Source organism: Alligator sinensis, unplaced genomic scaffold (assembly GCF_000455745.1).
Source record: "Alligator sinensis unplaced genomic scaffold, ASM45574v1 scaffold54_1, whole genome shotgun sequence".
Lineage (NCBI taxonomy): Eukaryota > Metazoa > Chordata > Crocodylia > Alligatoridae > Alligator > Alligator sinensis.
Genome location: NW_005841962.1, coordinates 3,019,515 through 3,040,375, shown reverse-complemented (window position 1 = coordinate 3,040,375; position 20,861 = coordinate 3,019,515). Strand labels below are relative to the sequence as shown.

At 42.0% G+C, this 20,861-nt stretch overlaps 1 protein-coding gene and 1 long non-coding RNA gene across 2 annotated transcripts in view; one reads left to right on the top strand and one right to left on the bottom strand.

The window, feature by feature from the left end:
- LOC102372045 overlaps window positions 1–4,823 on the bottom strand; it is a 12,812-nt gene extending 7,989 nt beyond the window's left edge. The window contains exon 1 of the long non-coding RNA XR_001357776.2: window positions 4,689–4,823. This is a non-coding gene — a long non-coding RNA (uncharacterized LOC102372045). The remainder of the gene's footprint in view (window positions 1–4,688) is intronic.
- A 2,527-nt stretch (window positions 4,824–7,350) lies between these two features.
- KIF15 (kinesin family member 15) overlaps window positions 7,351–20,861 on the top strand; it is a 57,233-nt gene continuing 43,722 nt past the window's right edge. Inside the window, exons 1-8 of the mRNA XM_014518522.2 lie at window positions 7,351–7,445; window positions 11,127–11,169; window positions 12,169–12,352; window positions 15,768–15,844; window positions 16,262–16,299; window positions 17,297–17,394; window positions 17,773–17,952; window positions 20,839–20,860. Coding sequence (XP_014374008.1) covers window positions 7,427–7,445; window positions 11,127–11,169; window positions 12,169–12,352; window positions 15,768–15,844; window positions 16,262–16,299; window positions 17,297–17,394; window positions 17,773–17,952; window positions 20,839–20,860 — 661 coding nt within the window. The 5' untranslated portion in view covers window positions 7,351–7,426. The remainder of the gene's footprint in view (window positions 7,446–11,126; window positions 11,170–12,168; window positions 12,353–15,767; window positions 15,845–16,261; window positions 16,300–17,296; window positions 17,395–17,772; window positions 17,953–20,838; window position 20,861) is intronic.

Here is a 20,861-nt window from a genome sequence, read left to right as displayed (position 1 = left end):
CGCCTTGGTGAATAAAACCTCACCAATTCCCTTCTGTGCCCCCGTGATGAACTTATAGGCAGCCACGAGGTTTCATTTTCATAAATCTATTACATATATACATCCTAATTTGGGCTTTACCAGTGTCCTCCTAATTTGGTCTGTTCCCCCAAAACCGGAAAGCCAAGGGCTTTTGCAAGTGGGCACTAGAGCCCGGTCTATCTCTATCATGAAAATAAAATTAGGATGTTTTCAATTTCTCAGGATATGTATATCCGTTGGATGCAGACAACCTGTCTTCCCTGAAGGCTGTGAAACTGTGTGACAAAATGCTTTTAAAAATCAATTAACTCTTGCTGTTGCCCTGGACCATTGTTCTAATACAATATCTACTTTACCTATAAGTCAATTCCTAAAAATAAACATCTAGATATCATATTCTAGCCATCAACAAACACAGCCAAGGCAGAAGATGCACCTGTTAATATCTCAACTGGCAGGCAAGCAGAAAGAGCCCACAGCATGGGGCAGAGAGAGACAGAAAAGAGAATATCGGTCCTCAAAGTTTAGTCACTTTGTGCCCCTGCTACCATCTACCTGCATATCACCAAAAACAGTTTGCCCCAGCAACAGTCATTTGTGAGATTTAACGCTGGAGATCAAAAATGCAGAGGTGGTGCACCAGAGGTACTGAAATTGATGGCTGAGCAGCATGGGAAAAACTGTACAGCAAAATTTGCATACCATATATCCTTCAATTTTAATGATCCTCTGTGAAAGAGATTATTTAAACCAGTGATTCTCAACCAGGGTGCCATGGGCAGTTGATAAACTTGTCATCCCATTAAGGCTGATGCACAATATTAGCATGGTGTAGATACACATGATGTACAAGATAAACCCAGAGATTTCTAATAGGAATCCATAGTGTTAAAAACATTTTGACCTGTTGTGGTCTTTCTGAGCTCTTTGCAATGAAAAAAATTCTCTGGTATTTTTTCACAGTCAAAAAAACCAGTGAAAGTTAAGAGCTAGCCTAAAAAGGTTGAAAAACCACTGCCTTATTCTGACCCCAATGCACTTTCATTCTACACAAACTGTTATTCTCCTTACTGAGGGAGATAGATTATTCTTGGACTTTTCCAACTAGACTTTAATAGACCACATCATTTTTCAGACACAATAATGGAGGACACTTCTTTTCCCAATATGATCATTTATGATTTTTGTGGCTACCAGAGCAGTTGGTTCCACAGAAGATGTACAGTGTGAAAGGTGCTAACCACTTTTCCAGGCTAATTAAAATATTAACATTTTCCTGAGAAAGAATCTACTTTTCTAAGAAAATCTACACAGACTTTACAGAACTGAAAGAAAAAAAATGTTATTAAGCATATGAAATGTGTATTTAAATAAGCCTAAAGCTGTGAACGCTCTGAAAATTGAAGAGTCTGCAGTTCAGGAGCTGGAACCTCTAAGTATATTAAACAGATACGAATACTGATTTTTGTCACCTGGCTTTTGGAAATAAATAATGCTTACTTGCATTTTAAGCAGCTAACCAACTGTGAAATACTGACCAATCCAATCTTAATGGGCACTTTTACAAGTCCTCCAACGTGTTCCAATTAGAATGCATCAGAGCGGACTTGATTAAAATGCCTGTAGCATCTTGTGTATCAGCATCCCCGCATTTCAAAAAGTAGCAGAGGCGCTTTAACTAAAGCTCAGATGAGCTTGCCTCTGCCACTATTTTGAAACGCAGGATGCTGAATACATGAGACGCTGAGGGTGTGTTAATTACAGCAGCTCCTGAGAGCTGCTATAATTAAAACACGCCCTCTCCACACCCCCAGAGCACATGTATAGGTGCCCCATGTACAAAAAAAAGATTCCAGAATTGCTGGACAGGAATAAAAATTCGGAATTCTACTAATGTTTTAAAAATTAATTGTTCTCTTTTCTCTCAGATTTTTATTTCTGTAATTTTCTAATATATTGCTGAAATGTACTAGGAACACCTTCCATCATTAGCACAAATTTGTACTAGAAGTCTGGATAACCAAAATGGCAGAAAAAGAATTTCATTCCAGCAGTTCTATGTCAACCTCTTTTTTGGTTTTGAGCTCCACTTATACACTTGGCATTTGGAAAATTCAGCATGGCTAAACACCAAAAATATTCCAGTTTTTCTGGATCTTTTTTATTTTTTTTTTTTTATTTTGTCCTTAAGCAGTTTTCATTCTTTGATGTTAATTAAATCAAGACATTTCCACTGAAACAGTAATATTGTCGGTCTGCATTCTGTTAAATCACTCTGAAATCTTCTTTATTTCAGTGCTTCTCTATGTAGCCCTCTGTTGACAATGTCTGACTGAAAAACCTGCCTCAAACTCTCCAATGTATATACACAGATAGACGCAACTCTTAACAGTTTTAATTAATACAACCTGGGGTTTGTGCCTCTTTAAAAAAAAAAAAAAAGCCACACACCACAGCTGTAAACTGCTGGTCCTGCCTTCCCAGATTTTAAATGGGATTAACACACAAGCTGTACAGGTATTTACATAGTAGCATTCTAAACTGCATGGCTACCCCTCCACAGATGTTGGAGAGAGGAGAGCAGGACTGTTTAGTGCACTGAATCTTGTATAGTCACAACTACTTAAAACAGGACAACAAACTTAAATATTTGAAATGAAACACCTGCTTATACACCATGAGGTAACTTATGCTTGTGGAGGACTTTGTGAATTGCATGATGCATTTCAGAAATTTGTTCCCTGTTGACAATATCTGAATAATAGGCTGAATAGTCACATCTCAGACTTCCAAGGTAACTGCATGCAAGAAATTTCCTCATTTCATTTGCTGCACCAAATATTTATTGTCTATTTACAAAGACTTCCCCCTTGCCATTTTCTTCTTTGCATTCTTGGATGACCTCTTCAACAAGTTGAGGAAATTTCCTGTGGTTTTCTTTCTTTACACGCTTAGAACTGGGAGTAGTATTAAACACAATAAAAAATGCTGTATCTAGGTTCGTGGTCATCATTATCAGACACAACTCTTGGGGAAGACACAATATCTTTTATTAAACCAACTAAGTAGTAGCAAAAAAATGCTTTCTTTGCAAGTTTTCAGGCCCAAACACCCTTCCTCAGGCAAAGGAGAAGTCAAAGATTGCAAAAGTTCTCCCAGGTGAAATGAAACTTCATCTTACACAGGAGAGTTAAAAGATGGCAGAGTTCTCCTGGGTAGGACAGTCTATTTTTAAAAAGGTTGCTCTTTGAGTATGCAAAGTAGGCACAGACAATAGGTTGAAGCAGCCTCATTACTCGATGGTGTCCGATTGCAGGCAGGGTGTTGAATTTTGTTTCTTTCTTGTTAGCTGTGAAGTTATCATGGTTTTAGACTGACACAGCTGAGACCAGTATCCCTGGTCATTATTGTATCATTTCTCACCTTCAGCCAACCAGCTTGTACTAATGTGATTACTGGTTCATTTCTTTTACCCCATTTCATCAGTGGTAGTATGTTGTTATGTACATACAAGTTAAAATTTGTCTGAAGAAGTGTGCTCAGGCTGAATTAAATTTCTTTAAATTGTGCATTTTTTTGCTATGTTGAAGGCAGTGCTATCGATATCAAAGAAGGTTTCAGCTTTCTTTTTAGAAAAGCTAAAGGTAGACATAAATTAAATGGGACATTTGATCTTACAGTCTGGGGGAAAAGTGAATTTCTGCACTTTGAAAAGATTCATGTTCCTTTCAAACTCACTACAAAAACTTCATGGAGTTTTTATTATAAAGAGAACTTTAGTGTGATTGCTTCCAGCCATTTGAATGCTTATTTGCTACCAGTTCAAATTTACCCATGTTGGAACAAATATATCCAGATATTGAATACCCCATATGAAATATGACTCAAGAACTTCACATTTAAAGTAGTTAGAATGAGAAGTCCCCATCAATTGTACTCAGTGTTGTGAGGACTGAAAAGAAGCAAGCTAAATTCCTTTAGCTCTTCCCCTACTCCCCATCTTCACCCCAGCTATGCCCTTTACTGCTATCACTGACTGCTCTCATTCCCCATCTTCTTTAGGCAGTTTGCTATAAGTTTATTGCCCCTGTTAGGCCTAACAAAAACTTGGCATGTTCATCAACTATCCTTTAACACTGCAGAGTAGAGAAGCAGTCAACCAGGGATTTAAAATTAGAACCTAATGGTCCGAGTCTCATATTTGAAATGTTTTTCCTATGCTCATGTAAATACATCAGAACACAGAAGATGAAAACTGAAAGACATATTGAAGAGATTATTCATGGAGAACAACAAAATGAATTTCACACAAACACAGTAATTTTAGCTTATTGATTCCTCACAGCTGGAAACAAAAATGAGAAACAGCATGATTATATTAGTTGGGTCTCTAGAAACTATGGAACTGTTCTATGGGCCACAGAGCTCAGCTTGGGAACTGCTGGGATAAGTTATTTACATGAAGAATTCTGAACGGTAAGTGACAGGTCACAGGAAATTGTAGAAAATTAAACATGTATCATTCAAATCTTTTTCTCCATACATGTAGTGTCTCCCTGTCCATGTGCATGTGCGTGTGTGTACACAATCATGCTCACACACAAACATATATATCACACACAAAGCAAAAGGGCAAGCAGCTTCAGATTCAGTGTTTAAGTACATACCTAACTTAGAAGCATCTTTGATCTGCTCTTTAATTTTCAGTGCCTCTTCTTCAGTCAGGTCACCTTTTTTCAGCACTACCACTTGTGGGCGCTCATCCTCTTTGTCAGTACCACTCTCATCATCTTCCTCAGGGACCGGAAGCTGCTCTCTCTACATGAGAGAAACAAAAGCAACTCTGATGACCATGCCAAACCAAAGTTCCTAAGCAAACAGTACTGGGAAGGATCAGTCTCTGGTTCAACTTTTGTAGCAAGCTCAAGATGGAAAGACATAGGGACAGTGTCAAGCCTTCCCAACATGCAATACTCAAATGGCACAAAGCTACAGTCAAATCTTATGCTAGAAGAGCTGATGCCCATCTTTTTAGTGGCTAGAAAGCAGCAGATGCTTGTATACATGAACACAGCTGGAACTGCTGCTGTTTAAGACAAGGTATATATTCCACTTATTTGACATTTATATGTAGACTGATGTCCAATCAGAAATCTGTGGTTCAGACACACTAGAGAAGCTTCAGAAAACATTAGGAAAAGGATTGAAGTTCACCATCACAAGGACACTACAAAGGTAACTTAAACCAAGAACCAAGGTTTCTCCAGTTATCCCAGAGCAGCCTTGTACCCTTTAATACGGTGCTTAAGCAGCTAGACCAGCCCTTAGGGGCCACTGCAGTCAAATGTAAGCTGATGCAGCACTCGCTCAAGCGGTTCTCAACCTTCTTAGGCTCAAGGCACCCCTTGGAAAATGCCAGGGCTTTGTTTTCACTTGGGTTTTCTTTGACTCCTGAAACATAACAGAGCTATTCTTCTTTGGCAAAGAGTTTAGGAAGATTCTCCTCCCTCCCTCTTTCCCAAGATTGGGATGATTTAAACACAAAAGGATTCCTGGGGGAAATCTCGAGGTTTCTCTTGCAAATCGTACTTGCACCCCTAACAGTGCTAGCCTTGCGTGATGCCCCATGACACTCTTGAAAGGACAAGGCAACCTCCTGGGAAGCGCTGCTTTAACTTATGTGAGAGGCTGAAGTTTTGTCCTTTGCCAGCCCCTATGCAAGGGGCGTGGCACTAATGGCTCAGTCCCACATTAAACCATTGAAACTGGACAGCAACCACCTAGAAAGCCGTTACACCATTTCAAGCACTAGTATGGGGGCCGGCTTCATACACATTAGGGCTGGAAGGGACCCCGGAAGATCATCAAGTCAAGCCCCCTGTCCCAGGGGCAGGAAGTCAGCTGGGGTCATATCACCCAGGAAGATAACCATCCAAACGGTTCTTAAGAGTCCATAGTAAGCAGACTCCCACCACCTCTGGAGGGAGTCTATTCCAGGCCTTGGGGGCTCGGTTGGCTCTTTTTAAAGCCCTATGGACCTTTATAGGGCACAACAAGGACTTAGCAAAGACAGCCACTCTACATTTATCGTGCAATGACCCATTCCTGCCAGCCTCTTCTCCCTGCTGCCTGCCAACCCGCTGCAGGGAGCCTGGATGCCAGTGTTGCCAGGTCTTAAATATGAAATTATCATATTTTCTGAAAAACTATCATACACTGAAAAAAAAAGGTATACAAATAAGTCTTATTTACTTGATCTTGATCACTGTCAGCCACCAGTGAGTGAGTGAGAATTGGGTTAAACTTAAAGCATTTCTTTATTTTGAGGCGAGTACTCACCCAAAAAAAAAAACTGCCAACAGCAAACCCAGATGTCGGTTAAGACTCTCTCAAAGCGACCTGGGTTTTGCATAGGCCGCAACAATGAGCTGCCTCAAAAATTATGGTGCATTTTGCAGGGGTTTGGGTTGTAGCCGTGTTGGTCTAAGGACACAGGCAGACAAGGTGCCTTGGGTGAATTTGATATCTTTTATTAGACCAACCCAAATGGCTGGAGAATAGTTATTAAGCAAGCTTTTGGGTTCAAAAACCCTTCGTCAGGCTAAAGAAGCTTCAGCAGTTGGCGTGTGGAAGAGCACACACCAACTGCTAAAGCTTCCTTAGCCTGATGAAGGGTTTTTGAACCCGAAAGCTTGCTTAATAACTATTCTCCAGCCATTTGGGTTGGTCTAATAAAAGATATCAAATTCACCCAAGGAACCTTGTCTGGTGCATTTTGAACACTTTTACTATTATCGATAGTACATCATACCAGGGTTGAAATTAAAGTGCAAATACAATACTTATCATACAGCGGGCAACACTGCAGGCTGCACGGAGGTAGCTAGGCCCTGCCCACCGCCCCTGGGGGGACCTGATACACCTCACACTAAGGGCGCGAAGCGAGCGTGGCCATGGAGGGCAGTGCCCCCGCGCTCAGGGGCGGGGCTTTAACGTCACCGCCTTGATGGGTGAGGGCACAGTGACGTCACGCAGGCCTCGCGGCGGGCCGTTACCTTGGTGTCAACCGTAGGCCCCTCGCGGTACCCGACCTCCTTCTTGAAGCGGCTGAGGAAGGCGGGCTCGGCCGGCGGCACGTAGGACACCTGGTCCCGCTTGCTTATGGCCGCCGCCGCCTCTCGAGGGAACAGCCCGCGCGCCGCTGCACCGACGACGCACTTCCGCCAGGAGAGGGGAGGGGCGGGGTGGACAGAGGCCAGGGTGGACAGCCCCGCATCACGTGACGAAGGCCACTTCCCCGCGGCGGCTTCCTGGTTGAACGCTACTTCCGCTTTTCCTGGCGCTAAGCGCCAAATTTGAACCGGCCGCCATCTTGAGCGGCGGTGTCGCGCCGGGCGCGGGCACCATGGCGCCCGGGACTAAAGGAGACGGTGGAGCGGAGCTGAGCGGGCCGGGGTGGGGGCTGCCCGCGCCTTGGCAGCGACCCCGCGGGGGGAGGCTTGGCGGGTCTCGTCACTTCCTGGGGGGCGGCTCCAGCAAAGGGAGGAGGTGAGAGCGGGGCGGCGGGCACTGTCTTCGGCGGGAAGCAGCTGCGTCGCGGTTTGCCCAGGCTCCGTCCCCCCGCGTCAGCCGTGCAGGAAAGGAAGGATCGGGCTAGTTCAGTGACTCGCTGTCCCGTTGGCGACCGACCCCCTCATCCACTTCGACTGGGTTTCTAGTTCCTTGTGCGTCGGGGGCCGGCGAGCGGGATGTACCGTCCATCCCATCTGATCCATATGGGTTACACCTGTATACGTGCCTATGTATGTGCGTCTGCATGTAGATATAAGTGTGTGTGTGTGTGTGTGTGTGTGTGTAGGTATAAGCCAGAGAGAGAGAGAACTAATTTTCTAGTTCATCTCACACATCCTAATTAACGATCAGTTACACACACATGCTCCCTAATTATTTTCTTAGCACTAGCAATTGCACATATGTGTGCATATACATTTCCAAACTGTTAATTGTGTGTATACACACATGCTTATAATTAATAATTAGTAATTAATTTTCTATCCATTGGGTGTGCATATGTATATACACACGCTAATTTTCTATCAGTTACATGTATTCATTATATACACATATTCCTGGTTTCCCTGACAGTCTTTTCCCTGATGCCTGATGAAGGGTGTTTGTGCCCAAAAGCAATTAAAGACTTTTAATTGCAATTAAAAGACTTTTTTTTAATTAAAGACTTTTTTTTTTCTAAAAATCTTGCTCGTCTAATAAAAGATATCACCTCTGTCCATGAGCCTTGATTGATTTCCCTGACTGCATTTTTCATTCTTGTGTTTTCACCATTTCACTATTGCATTTTTCACGGTGTAATTTGCAGTTTTGATGCAGCACGTTTGAAAGTTGCATTGGCTTTTTTTGTAAGTTTATAGCATAGTATGCTGCTTCAGTGTCCTCAAGTAAATCAAGAGATATCAGGTGTAGTGTGTCTGGGACTCTTTCATTGGGAAGCAGGTTGATGTAGTAGAGATGATAATTTTCAATCTTAAGCCTCTCCCTACACTGTTAGCAAGTCCTGCTGTTGAAGCCAAAATACAGACTCAAGCTTACTGTGTGCTAGGGGAGGCCTTACAGATATTTGTTATGGAGCATTTAACCATGGTTAAATAGATGGTAGCTTGCTTTGGCATCCTTTCATCTACAGGAGACAGTGGATATTGTAGACCATGATGTAGATGGTTTGCAATGTCTCATGTGACTGAATAGTTTAATCAGCATGATCTGTGGCAGTGGTTACAAATGCATATGTTATGGTTGGGCAGTTCAGGAGCTGCTTGCTTCCTATGGGCTTTTTTCTCTTCAAGCTGTTGGAGTCAATTTCTGTTGTGAACTTAATGGAGATGGTGATGCCACTTGTTATGATCACCTGCCAAGGTTTCCTATTGGTCAGGATCAATTACAAATGCCTTCGTATTAGGGGTGCACCAATAGAGATTTTTTGGGTTGGTACCGATGGCTGATTTTTAAGGACCTATATTGGCCAAACCAATCTGATTCCAATATAGAGCCGGGCAGCTTGGAGACCAGCATCGGGCTGATTAAGTTTGGTGTGGGGGAAGGGGCATGGCGGGGTGCAGATCAAGGCCCGCACAGCGAGGGAGGGAGTGGGGCCTGGGCAGGCATTGCTCAGCTGGGGCAGAGCATGGGATGGAGCTGTAAGCAGCTTTTCGGGGGGGGGGAGGACAGCTCCTGCTGCTGCACATACCCTAGGAGGGCATGGGGGACATGTGCCCCCAGATCTGTGCATGGGGCGAGGGTGGGCTGCAGCCAGGACCTGTGCTGGGTACTTCCCGGCAAAGGGGCTGGGCTGGGCTCGGGGTGCACAGGGGGAGGGGGGGTTGTTGTGGCCAGAGCCCCAGTGCCACCTCACGCACAGATCTGGGGGCACCCATGCCCTCCCAGCGTGCATGTAGTGGCAGGCCCCCCCTCTGGATGAGCCGCTCGTGGATCCATCCTGTGCCCCTCCCTGGCTGAGCAGCGCCTGCCCCTGCCCCACTCCCTCACTGCAGGGGGCCTCAGTCTGACTCCCCACCCCTGCCTCCACACCATACCAGCTCTATGCCAGCCTCTGAGCCACCGGGCTGTGCTCCTGGCCACATACATGCTGCGGCTGTACACCTGCACAGAGCATTTATTGGCCACATCGGGCAAAAAAAGCCGATTTCTGATGCTGTCAATTTTCCCTATCTTGGTGTTGATTTAATATTGGACTGATGTATCAGTGCACCTCTACTTCATATCTCACTTGTAAGCCGATTTCTGATGCTGTCAATTTTCCCTATCTTGGTGTTGATTTAATATTGGACTGATGTATCAGTGCACCTCTACTTCATATCTCACTTGTATGTGTCTTTGTAGCAAAGCTTGGGATGTCCTGTTGTTCTTGTTCCTCTCGATAGTTCCCCGTATAGCATGTCCGTGGGTATGCATCCATCTTCTGATCTGCTTAGATGGCTTAGGCAGCTCAGTTATCAGTGTCTGAGTAGGGTTCTCATGCTTGGTAAACTTGCCCTTTGAAGAACCTCTGCAGCGGTAAGTTTTTATCTTGCCATTTGATGTTGAGTATATGGCATAAACAGCACGGGTGGAAGCAGTTTAACTTTTTCTCTTGATGTGCATAAGCTATCCATGTTTCCCCACCATACATCAGAGTGCTGAGTTTGCAAGCTTTGTACACTAGCATTTTGGTCTTGATGGTAAGCTTTGAGTTGTTCTGTGCTCTTCTAGTCTGCTGAAGGTGGTGGCAGTCTTTCTGATATGAACACTAAGTTCTGATATGAACACTAAGTTCTTCATCCAGTGCAAGGTTAGTAGTCACTGTAAAACCTAGGTAGCTGAACTTTTGGGCTACTGCTAGCTGGTTCTCATTAAGGAGGATTGATGGGTCTTGTGGAACTCCCTGTCCTAGTACAATTGTTTTCGTTATGCTGATGGTGAGAGCAAAGATGGTAGAAGTTTGGATATTTCATAGAGTTCATCTTACTTTTACTTGAGCACTGTTTAAAAAAAAAAAACAAAAAAAAAAACACACTATTTCAGCTGCTTAGCTGTTATGCAATGAAATTTCTTTTGGCTAATATGTGTCAAAACTTAATGTTCTGTGATATCTACCTGTTATGGTTTAAAGCTTTTTAAAACTCCATTATATGGGAATCTGTAACCATAGCTAAAAATCTGTGGCCTGATGCAAACATGCACATAACTTAATGCACTTGAGCAGCCCCACTGAATTCAATAGGGTTGCACCATTCATAGAGTTAAACATATGCAAGTGTTTGCCTTGAAAGTTTAGTGCTTCCACTAGATATGCCAGAAGCACTAAACCAGATATCTAGCAAAGGAATATGGTAGATGAAATTTTTTTGCTACTTCCTATTATTGCCGGTTACAATGTAAAACATGTTTAAATGGTTTTGTAAGTATGCAAATGTCTTTCTTTTTTCTCTCTCCCAATATAATTTGGAATATATTCTCCTAATCCTTTACTGATAGCTACAAATGGTTTTCCTGTGAAGTTTTATGAGCGTTGTTCCCCTTTTGTTTTACAGGAGATGCGCGCAATCCAGCATTACCTTCGTCAAATTCGCTTAGGTAACTATCTATTTGCTATTTGTTTTATGATGCATTTTAAACTGTATTCTGTTTGGCAAAGTGATTTTTGAGGGTTTAGAGTTTCTAAACGTTGTGGTGGAATAGAAATTTGTCTTCTCATGAACTGCTGCTACAGTGGTAGGATATTGACCTGTGCTCTTGCATTTTCTGCCATTTTGTAAAGACATGTTTTAGGGTTTTATAGTTGTGAATTTGGTGGCTGTCATGGGTGGGGGCCAGAATGAATGATCTTGTGGATTCTCTTGTAAAACAAATTGCCCGTAAACACGTGTATACCCAACTTTGAGACTGTCATCTTAGATGACTGCAGAATACGTGGTAGCCTGTTTTTTATATTGCCATACATTGAGCTTTTAGAAAAACCATCTTAATGTGGGCCAAGAAATGGTCATGTGTACAATTGTGCTTGGACTAATTTTAACTAGTATGTCCTTCTGTTAATTAAGTGGGTTGAATTATAGGTACTGGATCACAACCATGATCTGTGTACTCCAGTGTCCTGTTTCCTATGGTGGCCAACATCAAATGCTTCAAAGGACAGTTTTTAAGTAACTTTTCATTATGCAAGTATGGCATAACATGCCATTTGCCCACAGCTGCTTCCTTTTTACTAGTAACAGATAAGCTTGAGCCCAGTAAGGTGAGGCTTAATGCTTCTTCACAAAGTATATAACTTTAACTGTTATAACCCTGGAGATGTTCAAGGCCTTTTTTTAATCTGGCCTTGGTGACAGCCAATGGAGTATAGTTTCAGGTTATATGAAACAATATTTTTTTTTCCTTCATTTTGCAATTTTCAACATACCTTAAAGTTGTAGATTTATAGAATTCAAATTTACAGATAGATTTTGGTATAATTTCAGATAAGCCTATGTAAAACTTTTGCTTCCTTAATTTTACTACTATAATCTCACAATTTAGAAATCAGTCTTTCAGTTTTTTGATAAATATTTTATATATGAACATTGCTTCGTTTAGTGCTGAAGGTGATGCCATCAAGGTTTATGTGAGAGTGCGTCCTCCTTCAGAAGGACCTACAGTAGCTGATGGGGATCAAGGCTTGTGCTTATCAGTTCTTTCATCAAATACTATCCGTCTGCATTCGAAGCCTGAACCCAAGATCTTCACTTTTGACCATGTTGCAAATATAGACACAACCCAGGTAACAGCTTTGAAAGGGGGTTGACAATCTTTGATAAAGTGAAAAAAAATGGTTGCAATGTCTATAAAAAATATTTAATAAGGTATGAATCCCTGTTTTCATACTTACTGGTAATGCTACAGTAGGTTTTAACTACTACTGAGCAAGTTCTGTTTTCATTTTTTTTCTCCAGTGTGTTTTAAAATTTCTTTTATCAAAGTTTCTTTTAGAATTTCAGTTTGCATTTGTAGACATTATGGTAATACCATAGACCAATGATTCTCAACCAGAGTGGCATGTTTCCTTGGAGTGTTTTGAGATCCTTTTAAGTGTGCTGTGAAGTGCCACACAATGTTAGCCATTGTTAGGTGTGCAAACATGATTTACAAGATTAATCAAGGGATTTCAAATAGGTTCCCATAGTGTCAAAAACATTCTAACCTGTTGTGAATTGCTCTATTGTTTTTTTATTACAGAAAAAAACAAGTGAAACCCAAGAGCTGGCATTTTCTGAGGAGTACCTTGAGTCTATCAAGGGGTGCCTCAAATCTAAAAAAGTTAAGAACCATTACCATAGATAGACTGCTAACTATTTTTATACAGCTAAGTTAGCAGCAAGGTTTAATTTCTAACTCATTAAAAAAATTATGTAGATTAATATGCGATGGTGTTCTTTTTGAGTAGTTAGGTCAGCTTCTGACGTACTTGCTCTTTAAACAGATATACTGGTTATATGATTTTAGAATACCACTTCAATCATTTGCTTTAAGGAGTACCATTATAAAATGTCTAGTATTGGAAGGCAGGGTTTCCTTATTTTTTTTCTTCATACGATGTTTAGCCAATTCCCAAGTAGCTCCTTTTTTGAAATTCTAAATATCTGATGGACAGCAGTCCTATTGCACTTTCATTTTCTGCCTGTCCCCGAAGCCTTTGCCTTGTAATGTGACTCAGTTTCATTTGGTAGTAGCTGTGATGCCCTGACCTCTCATACAGCCAGGCGTGCATTTGAGAGGGGCTTCCAGGGTGTTCTTACACCTACACGGATGCCCCTCACTCCCAAACCCCTCTTTGGCATCTGTTGCTTGACTACTGAGGACAGACTGAGAGGTGCCAGAAGTCACCCCCCAATCAATGGTGCCTCAGCTTTGCCCATCTCACCTAGGCCTTGCCAGCTCTTTGCATAGGGGATTTTGCAGCTAGAAGAATTGCACCCTTATCTGGTCATACACTCAGAAAAGATGGATCTCCCCTTCCACGGAAGAGGACTGCTTGTATGGTTGAATACTCTGGAATTGCACTTATCCTGACAATAAGTAAGTTATAACCAAAAAAAAAAGTTATGAAAATAAGAGCAAATATAAGAAATCAGTAACCATATGCTGAGCTACAGGCAACAAAAAAGAAAAAACAAGCAAAAGAAAAAGCAAAACTATTCTGACTTTATTCTGCATCTTAAACCCAAGAAGGCAGCTTTTTTTCAGCTCAACAGGTTAGAAGTCAGCCCTTGCCTCTGCACTTTCTATCAGGGTCTCCTGCCAAATCTCCTGTCAGCCAAGATACTTAGCCCCCCTGGTGAAGGCCTAAAGATATCCCCTATGCATGGGAAAGCTAAAGATTTAAAACTTGTTCTCAAGGTAAAGCTTAGATATGGTTTCTTATCTGGCCATTTACATGGATTTTTGGGGAGCCTACATTATGCATATCCTGTGGGCCTCTTTCCCCCTCCCCTCCCCCCCCAGTGTATTTGTTTACTGGAGTAGAAGTCTTTCCTGTTCTAATTAAGATCAAGATAATATTTGTCTATCCTTTTAGACACCAAGATTACTAATCCAGTATCCTACAGATACTCTCTCAGTTTCCCTACTGTGACAAAAGTGCTTTCCCCAATGGTGTGTTATTCTAATGGCCCCTTTTTTAAAACAGAAATTCATCATCTCCTTGAAGGGTGTGGTTATTTAGCATACCCATAGTAGAGACTGATTGTGAAGGATTACCTCTTTTTTAAGAATATTTGCTATATCCCTGGGATGCTGGCTGGCTAGCTGTGGACTTTGTAACGTGTTTGGAAGGGGGAGAAGGCGGGTATCAAACTATTTGTAAAGGGCACAAGAAATTAAATTTTACAACTCTAACAAAAGGTAACTTCGTCTTCTGATCATCCATTCTATAAGAAGGACTTTATTTGCTGTGGACCATGTTACGCCATACATGTGCATGCAAAATTCTATGTTATAACTGGGAAACTTTTGTTTAATGATGGAAAGCATATCATCATCCTTTAATGGTGGTGGCCACCCTTTTTGGCTGGTGTGCCACAAAGTAAGCACCAAGCCCTCACTGAGTGCTACTTTGGTGCCCTTCCCCTGCCCAATCTGTTGCTTTGCTTTCTGCTGCTTGTGCTGTGCATCCTGCCTGATCTGTTGCTGTGCTTTCTGCTCCCTGTCTTATGTTGCTGTTTCCTGCTCCCTTTCCTACCTGCCTTTATCATATGGAGGCTTCCTATGTCACTTGTGGCATGTGTGCTACAGGTTGGTCACCTCTGTCGTATACTATATACTGCTCCTAATAAAGCATTTTATTTAGACAAATTAGACCATTGTTACAGTCATAAGTAGGAACCTACTGGAATCACTACTTTGCAGAAATCGCAAAATCTGGAATTCCTGAAAAACTGGGCAATGCCTGCAAAATCTGCAAAAAAGCAAAACATACTGAAAGCAAAATGCTGGCTCCCCAGAGGAATCCAGGAGTCCTCATGGCTCTATGGCCTGGCTGTGGGAGAGGGGCTGCCAGCATGAAGGAAAACCTAAGATCACTGCTTCCCCCCACCCTTTACCACTGACTGGCCAAGAAAGCTGCTTGTGACCCTGCCCCTCTCAACCAATTGGTGGTGAGGGGTGAGGCTGCATGACGGACAGGCATCACAGCCAATCAGTGGCAAGGGGTGGGGCTACCAGGGGCCTTTGACAAGTCAGAGTTATGGGGGGTAGGGGTGCCGTTATCAGCTGGCAAAAATGGTGGCCGGCTCTGCAATCTCCCCATGAAACTGGCAGCTACCTCAAGTTTTGTAGACCCCTAGTCCAAATAGAGGACTACACAAAAATAGATGGTGGTAGTAGAAAAACTTTATCCAGCATAACACAAAGCAATTGATTCACTACTTATAAGAAAATAAAAAATAAAACTTATTTTTTTAGGTCCCATGTTAATAAGGGGCTGGGATGTGTTGGTGCGTTTATTTTGATGACCTCAAGAAAGACCACCAGAAATGATGCATTAAATGATTGTCACGATCAACATGTAAATACATAAAGCTCTTCATGTTGTGCTATTGCAACAAATTTCCTTAAGCTATAGACAATACTGAGAAGGAGACCTTGCTGCTTTGTTTATGAAATCTTGATTCCAGATGCCATGTATTTTGTTTTATCAGGAGTCAGTGTTTTCAAGTGTGGCCAAAACCATTGTTGAATCTTGTATGAATGGTTATAATGGGACCATCTTTGCTTAGTAAGTAATTTACATTTATTTCATATTAAATAAACTTTTAGTTTCACAGTCCTATGTTTCTAAAAATTACATGTAAATGAATACTAATTGACTTGTGTCAAGATATAGATTGATGTTATAGAGTAGCAATTCCCAACCCCGGGTCACAACCCAAATGAGGGTTGCGGGGGCAATGCTGGTGGTGCCTCAAAGAAAAGACAAGCTGTGCTGTGTGCTGGGAGCTCCCCCACCCCTGGGCCGTCACCACTGCACTCCGCTTCCAGCAGCGTGGTGCGGAGAAAAAAAGTTTGGGAGCCACTGCTATAGAGTGTGGCTTTTTGCGTGCTTGATAGCATATCGACTGACCTGGAAGATAAGGTTTAATGTGTGATGTCATTGCTAAAATAAAGTTTTGTTTATTTGTTTTCTTTCCTTCAGTGGTCAGACTGGTTCAGGGAAAACATTTACTATGATAGGTAAGCGCATAATGATTTATTATGAACAGTGGTTTTTTAAATATTTTTGTTCTGTAATGTGGTTTAGTTTTAATATTGTGTTCTTCATGCCTTGTAAATGATGTATGATGTGGGGTTTTCATTTTTCATCAGGTACCTTTTATTACTTTAACATTTTTATAGCACTTGGAGTAATTTATCTCAGTCTTTCAAGAGAATGAGGAGTAGTTACTAACTTGGCATCTTTTCCAATTGAAGAAGACCTATTTCTTTATTCTTAGCTGAAGTAAACCTAGTAAATCAAATATTTGTATCCAAGTGCCTTTAAATATTCTAAAAGTATTTTCTTGGATTTCTTTTTCTCTCTTTCCCCTTCCTTTGCCTCCCTTCCCCCAACCCAATTTAATTCCTAGTGAGATAGTCTAAGTAAGTACCTTTCTTCTCTTATTAAAATATACAGAATTTTTGGAAGACTAGACTGGAAATTGAGGTCCATTTGTACATAAAGGAAATTTAAAGTATTGGTGCTATTTGTGATGTTAATTTTAAATGCACTTTTTGTTCTGTTTCCTGCTTTACTTAACATCAGAGGGGTTGTTTATAGTACCAAACTGAAAGGACTGCATGGTTGAGGGGACTGATTTGAGTGCACATGAATATTGAACTATTCTCTCAGTTTTGATAGGTGATCCCATGAAGGGTTAGGACACTAGTGGGGAAATCTGCATACTTGTATCTCTTTTATGGGTAAACAAACTTTGAGTATCTTTAACTGTAAATGTATCAGCTTTCACAGGAATTATTTTACTTCAGTGTTAATCTTTTAAAATCTAAGGTGATGCAAGAAAACCAAGTCTTTATAGGAGAAATGGCTCAATTTCTTCCTCTTTTGCTATAAATTATTGGTGATAAACTTGTAGTCACAATGTTGCATAATATTATATGAGAGCCAGCTGCTGTTGTTGAATAATAATTCCTAATTAAACCTCTATATATCCCCTATTAAACCTCTTTTTAGGTCCATCTGATTCTGATAATTTCACTCATAATCTGAGAGGTGTAATTCCTCGGAGTTTTGAATATTTGTTTTTTCTGATTGCACGTGAAAAGGAAAAGGTAAAATTTTATTTTTATCTTTGTAAACAAAGACATTTCTCTTTGACCTTAATAAGTAGTTGAATTGTTTACCTTTGGCTAAGTAAAAACGATAGCATGACGTTTAGCTTTACATCTTTACTCCTAGTAAAGGAGTATTTGTTGTTTAGTGCTTTGTCAGTTGATGGATACAAGTGCCAGAACATTTCTGCATAGATGAATTTATTTAGCTTTCAGGGTAAAAGTTGTTTTTTGGAATAATAAGTGATGTTGTTGTATAAAATATAGCCGCAATAACCATTTCTTTGTAAAATAAATGGTAGTACTTTGTTAGAGACCTGATTTTATTTTTTTTTGTAACAGTGGTATATCAACACTGGAAATGTCCTTGTTTTGCAGGCTGGCACTGGAAAGAGTTTTCTCTGCAAGTGCTCCTTTATTGAAATCTACAATGAACAGATATTTGACTTGCTGGATTCTGCTTCAGCTGGACTCTTTCTCAGGGAACATATCAAGAAGGGAGTCTTTGTTGTTGGTGCTGTAGAGCAGGTGTTAACATCAGCTGCAGAAGCATATCAGGTAGTCATTATTGAGTTCTTTTTTGAAGCTTCTAGGCCAGTAATTCTCAACCAGGGTGCTGTGAACTAGAAGTGCAAACACCTACATATAATTCACAGTATAAACTCTGAGATTTCAAGTAGGAATCCATTGTGTCAAGAACATTCTGACCTGGTATGGTATTTTTGGGTTCTTTGCAATAACTGAATTGCTCTGTTGTTTTTCTGCACTCAAGAAATAAGTGAAAGTTTAGCACTAGTATTTTCCAAGCGTTCCTTGAGTGGGCCATGTTACACCTTGCGTTGTGAGTCATACAAATGTCGATTGGTAATAGAACTAGCTTAAATCTGGAGCAGTCACACTTCAAGCCAACAGGGCCCTGGAGCACTGAAAAACAAGAATCTCCCCACACTTCCCATTGTGGGCTTCCCCCCTTGCCCATCTGGGTCCCCATTTAATGCCTGGCTGTGTTATCTGACCCAGGGGAGCAGGCAGGGAAGGGTTAACCTGCCTGCCCAGATGCTGCTGACAGGTTAAGCCTTCCCTGCCTGCTCCCCTGGGACAAGTAGTACAGGCAGCCACAAATAAGCAAGGGGAGAGGAAGGGGAGGACAGCAAACAGGGATTTGGGATGCTGGGTGGGGGGAGCAGTAAGGCCCAATCTGAGCCAGCAGAAGGGGCGGGGGTAGGGTGTTTACACTAAGATGTAGCCTACAGTGGCAAGCTGGGTAGCACAGATCAGAGAGAAATCCTGCCCTGGAGTGGTGCAACTTTGAGCTACATAATAAGTGCTTAAAATCAGTTTCTTTGGATGGAAGAGCACACACCAACTGCAGATCCTTCATCAGGCTGAAGAGGCGTTTTTAAACCCGAAAGCTTGATAAGAAAATAATTTCCAACTATTTAATTGGTCTAATAAAAGATATCAGATTTACCCAAAAAACCTTGTCTGCCTATGTCCTTAGATCAACACGGCTATAACCTATACCCCTAAAATTTGTTTCAGATGTTAATGTGTGGACAATCCAGGTGTTAAGAGCTCCAAGAGCCACCCAAAATTACTACATAACAAGTCCTAACAATGGGTGCCTTGAGTCTAAAATGGTTGAGAACTACTGGTCTAGGCTTTGTATGGTATTGTTCATATGGTAGTATTAGCTGAAACAAGAATACCTACCCTGCACTTCTTAACGATTTGTCAAATTTAAGAGGTTTGGGTGGATAAAAGGCATTGATGGTAATTTTCTGCTGGTACTTTCAGTGAATGTCAGTGGTTCAGCACTAGGTTTTTAAGTCCCACTACCATGTACTACATGTACCTAATGCTGTGTGTCCAAAAATTGAGTAATATTTACTATAAAGCCTAGAATTCAATCGCTTGTATCCTTCATAAAGGTTTTACTTGTATCACATTAATATCTGTATTAGGCCTGTGCGAAGCGGCAAGTATTCACTTCGGATTTGGATGCCAGTGATATGATTCGACCGAATCACATCCAAAAGATTTGGCACTGCTTTGGAGATTCAGCTATAGACTAAACAGGCAGCTGACAAGTCTGTTGGGGTTGGGGAAGGGAAGGGGCGTGGTGCGGCGGGGAGGGATTGCAGCTGGAACCTGGACAAGGTGCCCAGCTGGGGTGGCGGGGTTGCATTACTCGGGGCGGGGTGTGGGTGGAATGGGATGCGGGCATGGCAGCACTCAGAGTGGGGGCTCTGCCCTGCTGCCAGTTGTCCTGCTGGGGCAGTGTGGGGACACAGGCGCAGCTCGCTCTGGGCAGAAGGGAGGCAGGCGGCAACAGGGCAGAGCCCCTGCACCCAGTGCTGATGTGGGCGCAGTAGCGCTGGGAGCTGGGGCTGTGCCCTGCTGCTGTTGTGCCCCCTTCTGCCTGGAGTGACCCACACCCACATCCTGCCCCCTCTGTCAGATTGGGCAAACAGCAGCAAGGCAGAGCCCCCACTCTAAGTGCTGCTGCGCCCGCATCCCACACCCTCCCCAAGTCCTGTGCCCCCTGCCTGGACTGGGCAGCTAGTCCTAGCCCCTTCCCTCCTCCAACCCCAGCAGACTTACCAACTGGAGGCAGCTGTGTCAGGTGCCTGTTTATTCTGTGGCCAAATCTCCAAATCAGTTCTGAGCTTTTAATTGGTCTCCTAATTCAATTCGAATTCAGAGATTCAGTCCCCAAATCAGGCCAAATCTCCTCCGAATTGAATCGGCTACCAAAGCTTCGCACAGCCCTAATCTGTACGTTCACAACATCAAAGGAAATATCGCTCCTGGGAATAATATTTTATATAGCAAAAATTGATATCTAGTACTTGAAAAAAAGTTAATGAGTCTTAAAATGTAGCAGTTGCAATTTTAAACTATAAAGATTGTAAAACTTGGAACTGTGTTGGCAGGAATAAAGGAAGGAGAGCAAATATTCAATCTCTTTTTTTTTTTTTTTTTAAACCAGCAAGTTGGATTGCATCTACATCAGAAATATCTGGATAGTGTCATTAAGATTTATAACCATATTAATTTTGTATAAAGATATACACTGATAAAAGTCAGTTTTACAACTGCTTTGCTTCAGTGGGGGCCAACCTTTTTGGCAAGTGTGCCACAAAAGTAAGCCCTGCATCTTCCCTGGGTGCCCCTCCAATCCCATTCCCTTACCCAGTGTGCTCTTCCTTCTACCCCCTCCCTGATCTGCTGCATGCCATCCCCACAGGCTGCTTGTGGCACATGTGCCACAGGTTGTTTACACCTGCTTTACTTATTTTAGCAATAAGGCCTCTTTTATTGGCTATTTGAGTGTCTTCAAATTGGATACTAAATTTCATATGTGGAATTGGGGGGGGGAGGGGAGTGATGTTAGTTTGAAATAAGCAAGTTGGTATGATTTTGTGCCTTTTTCTTGCCTAGGTGTTAACTATGGGCTGGAGAAA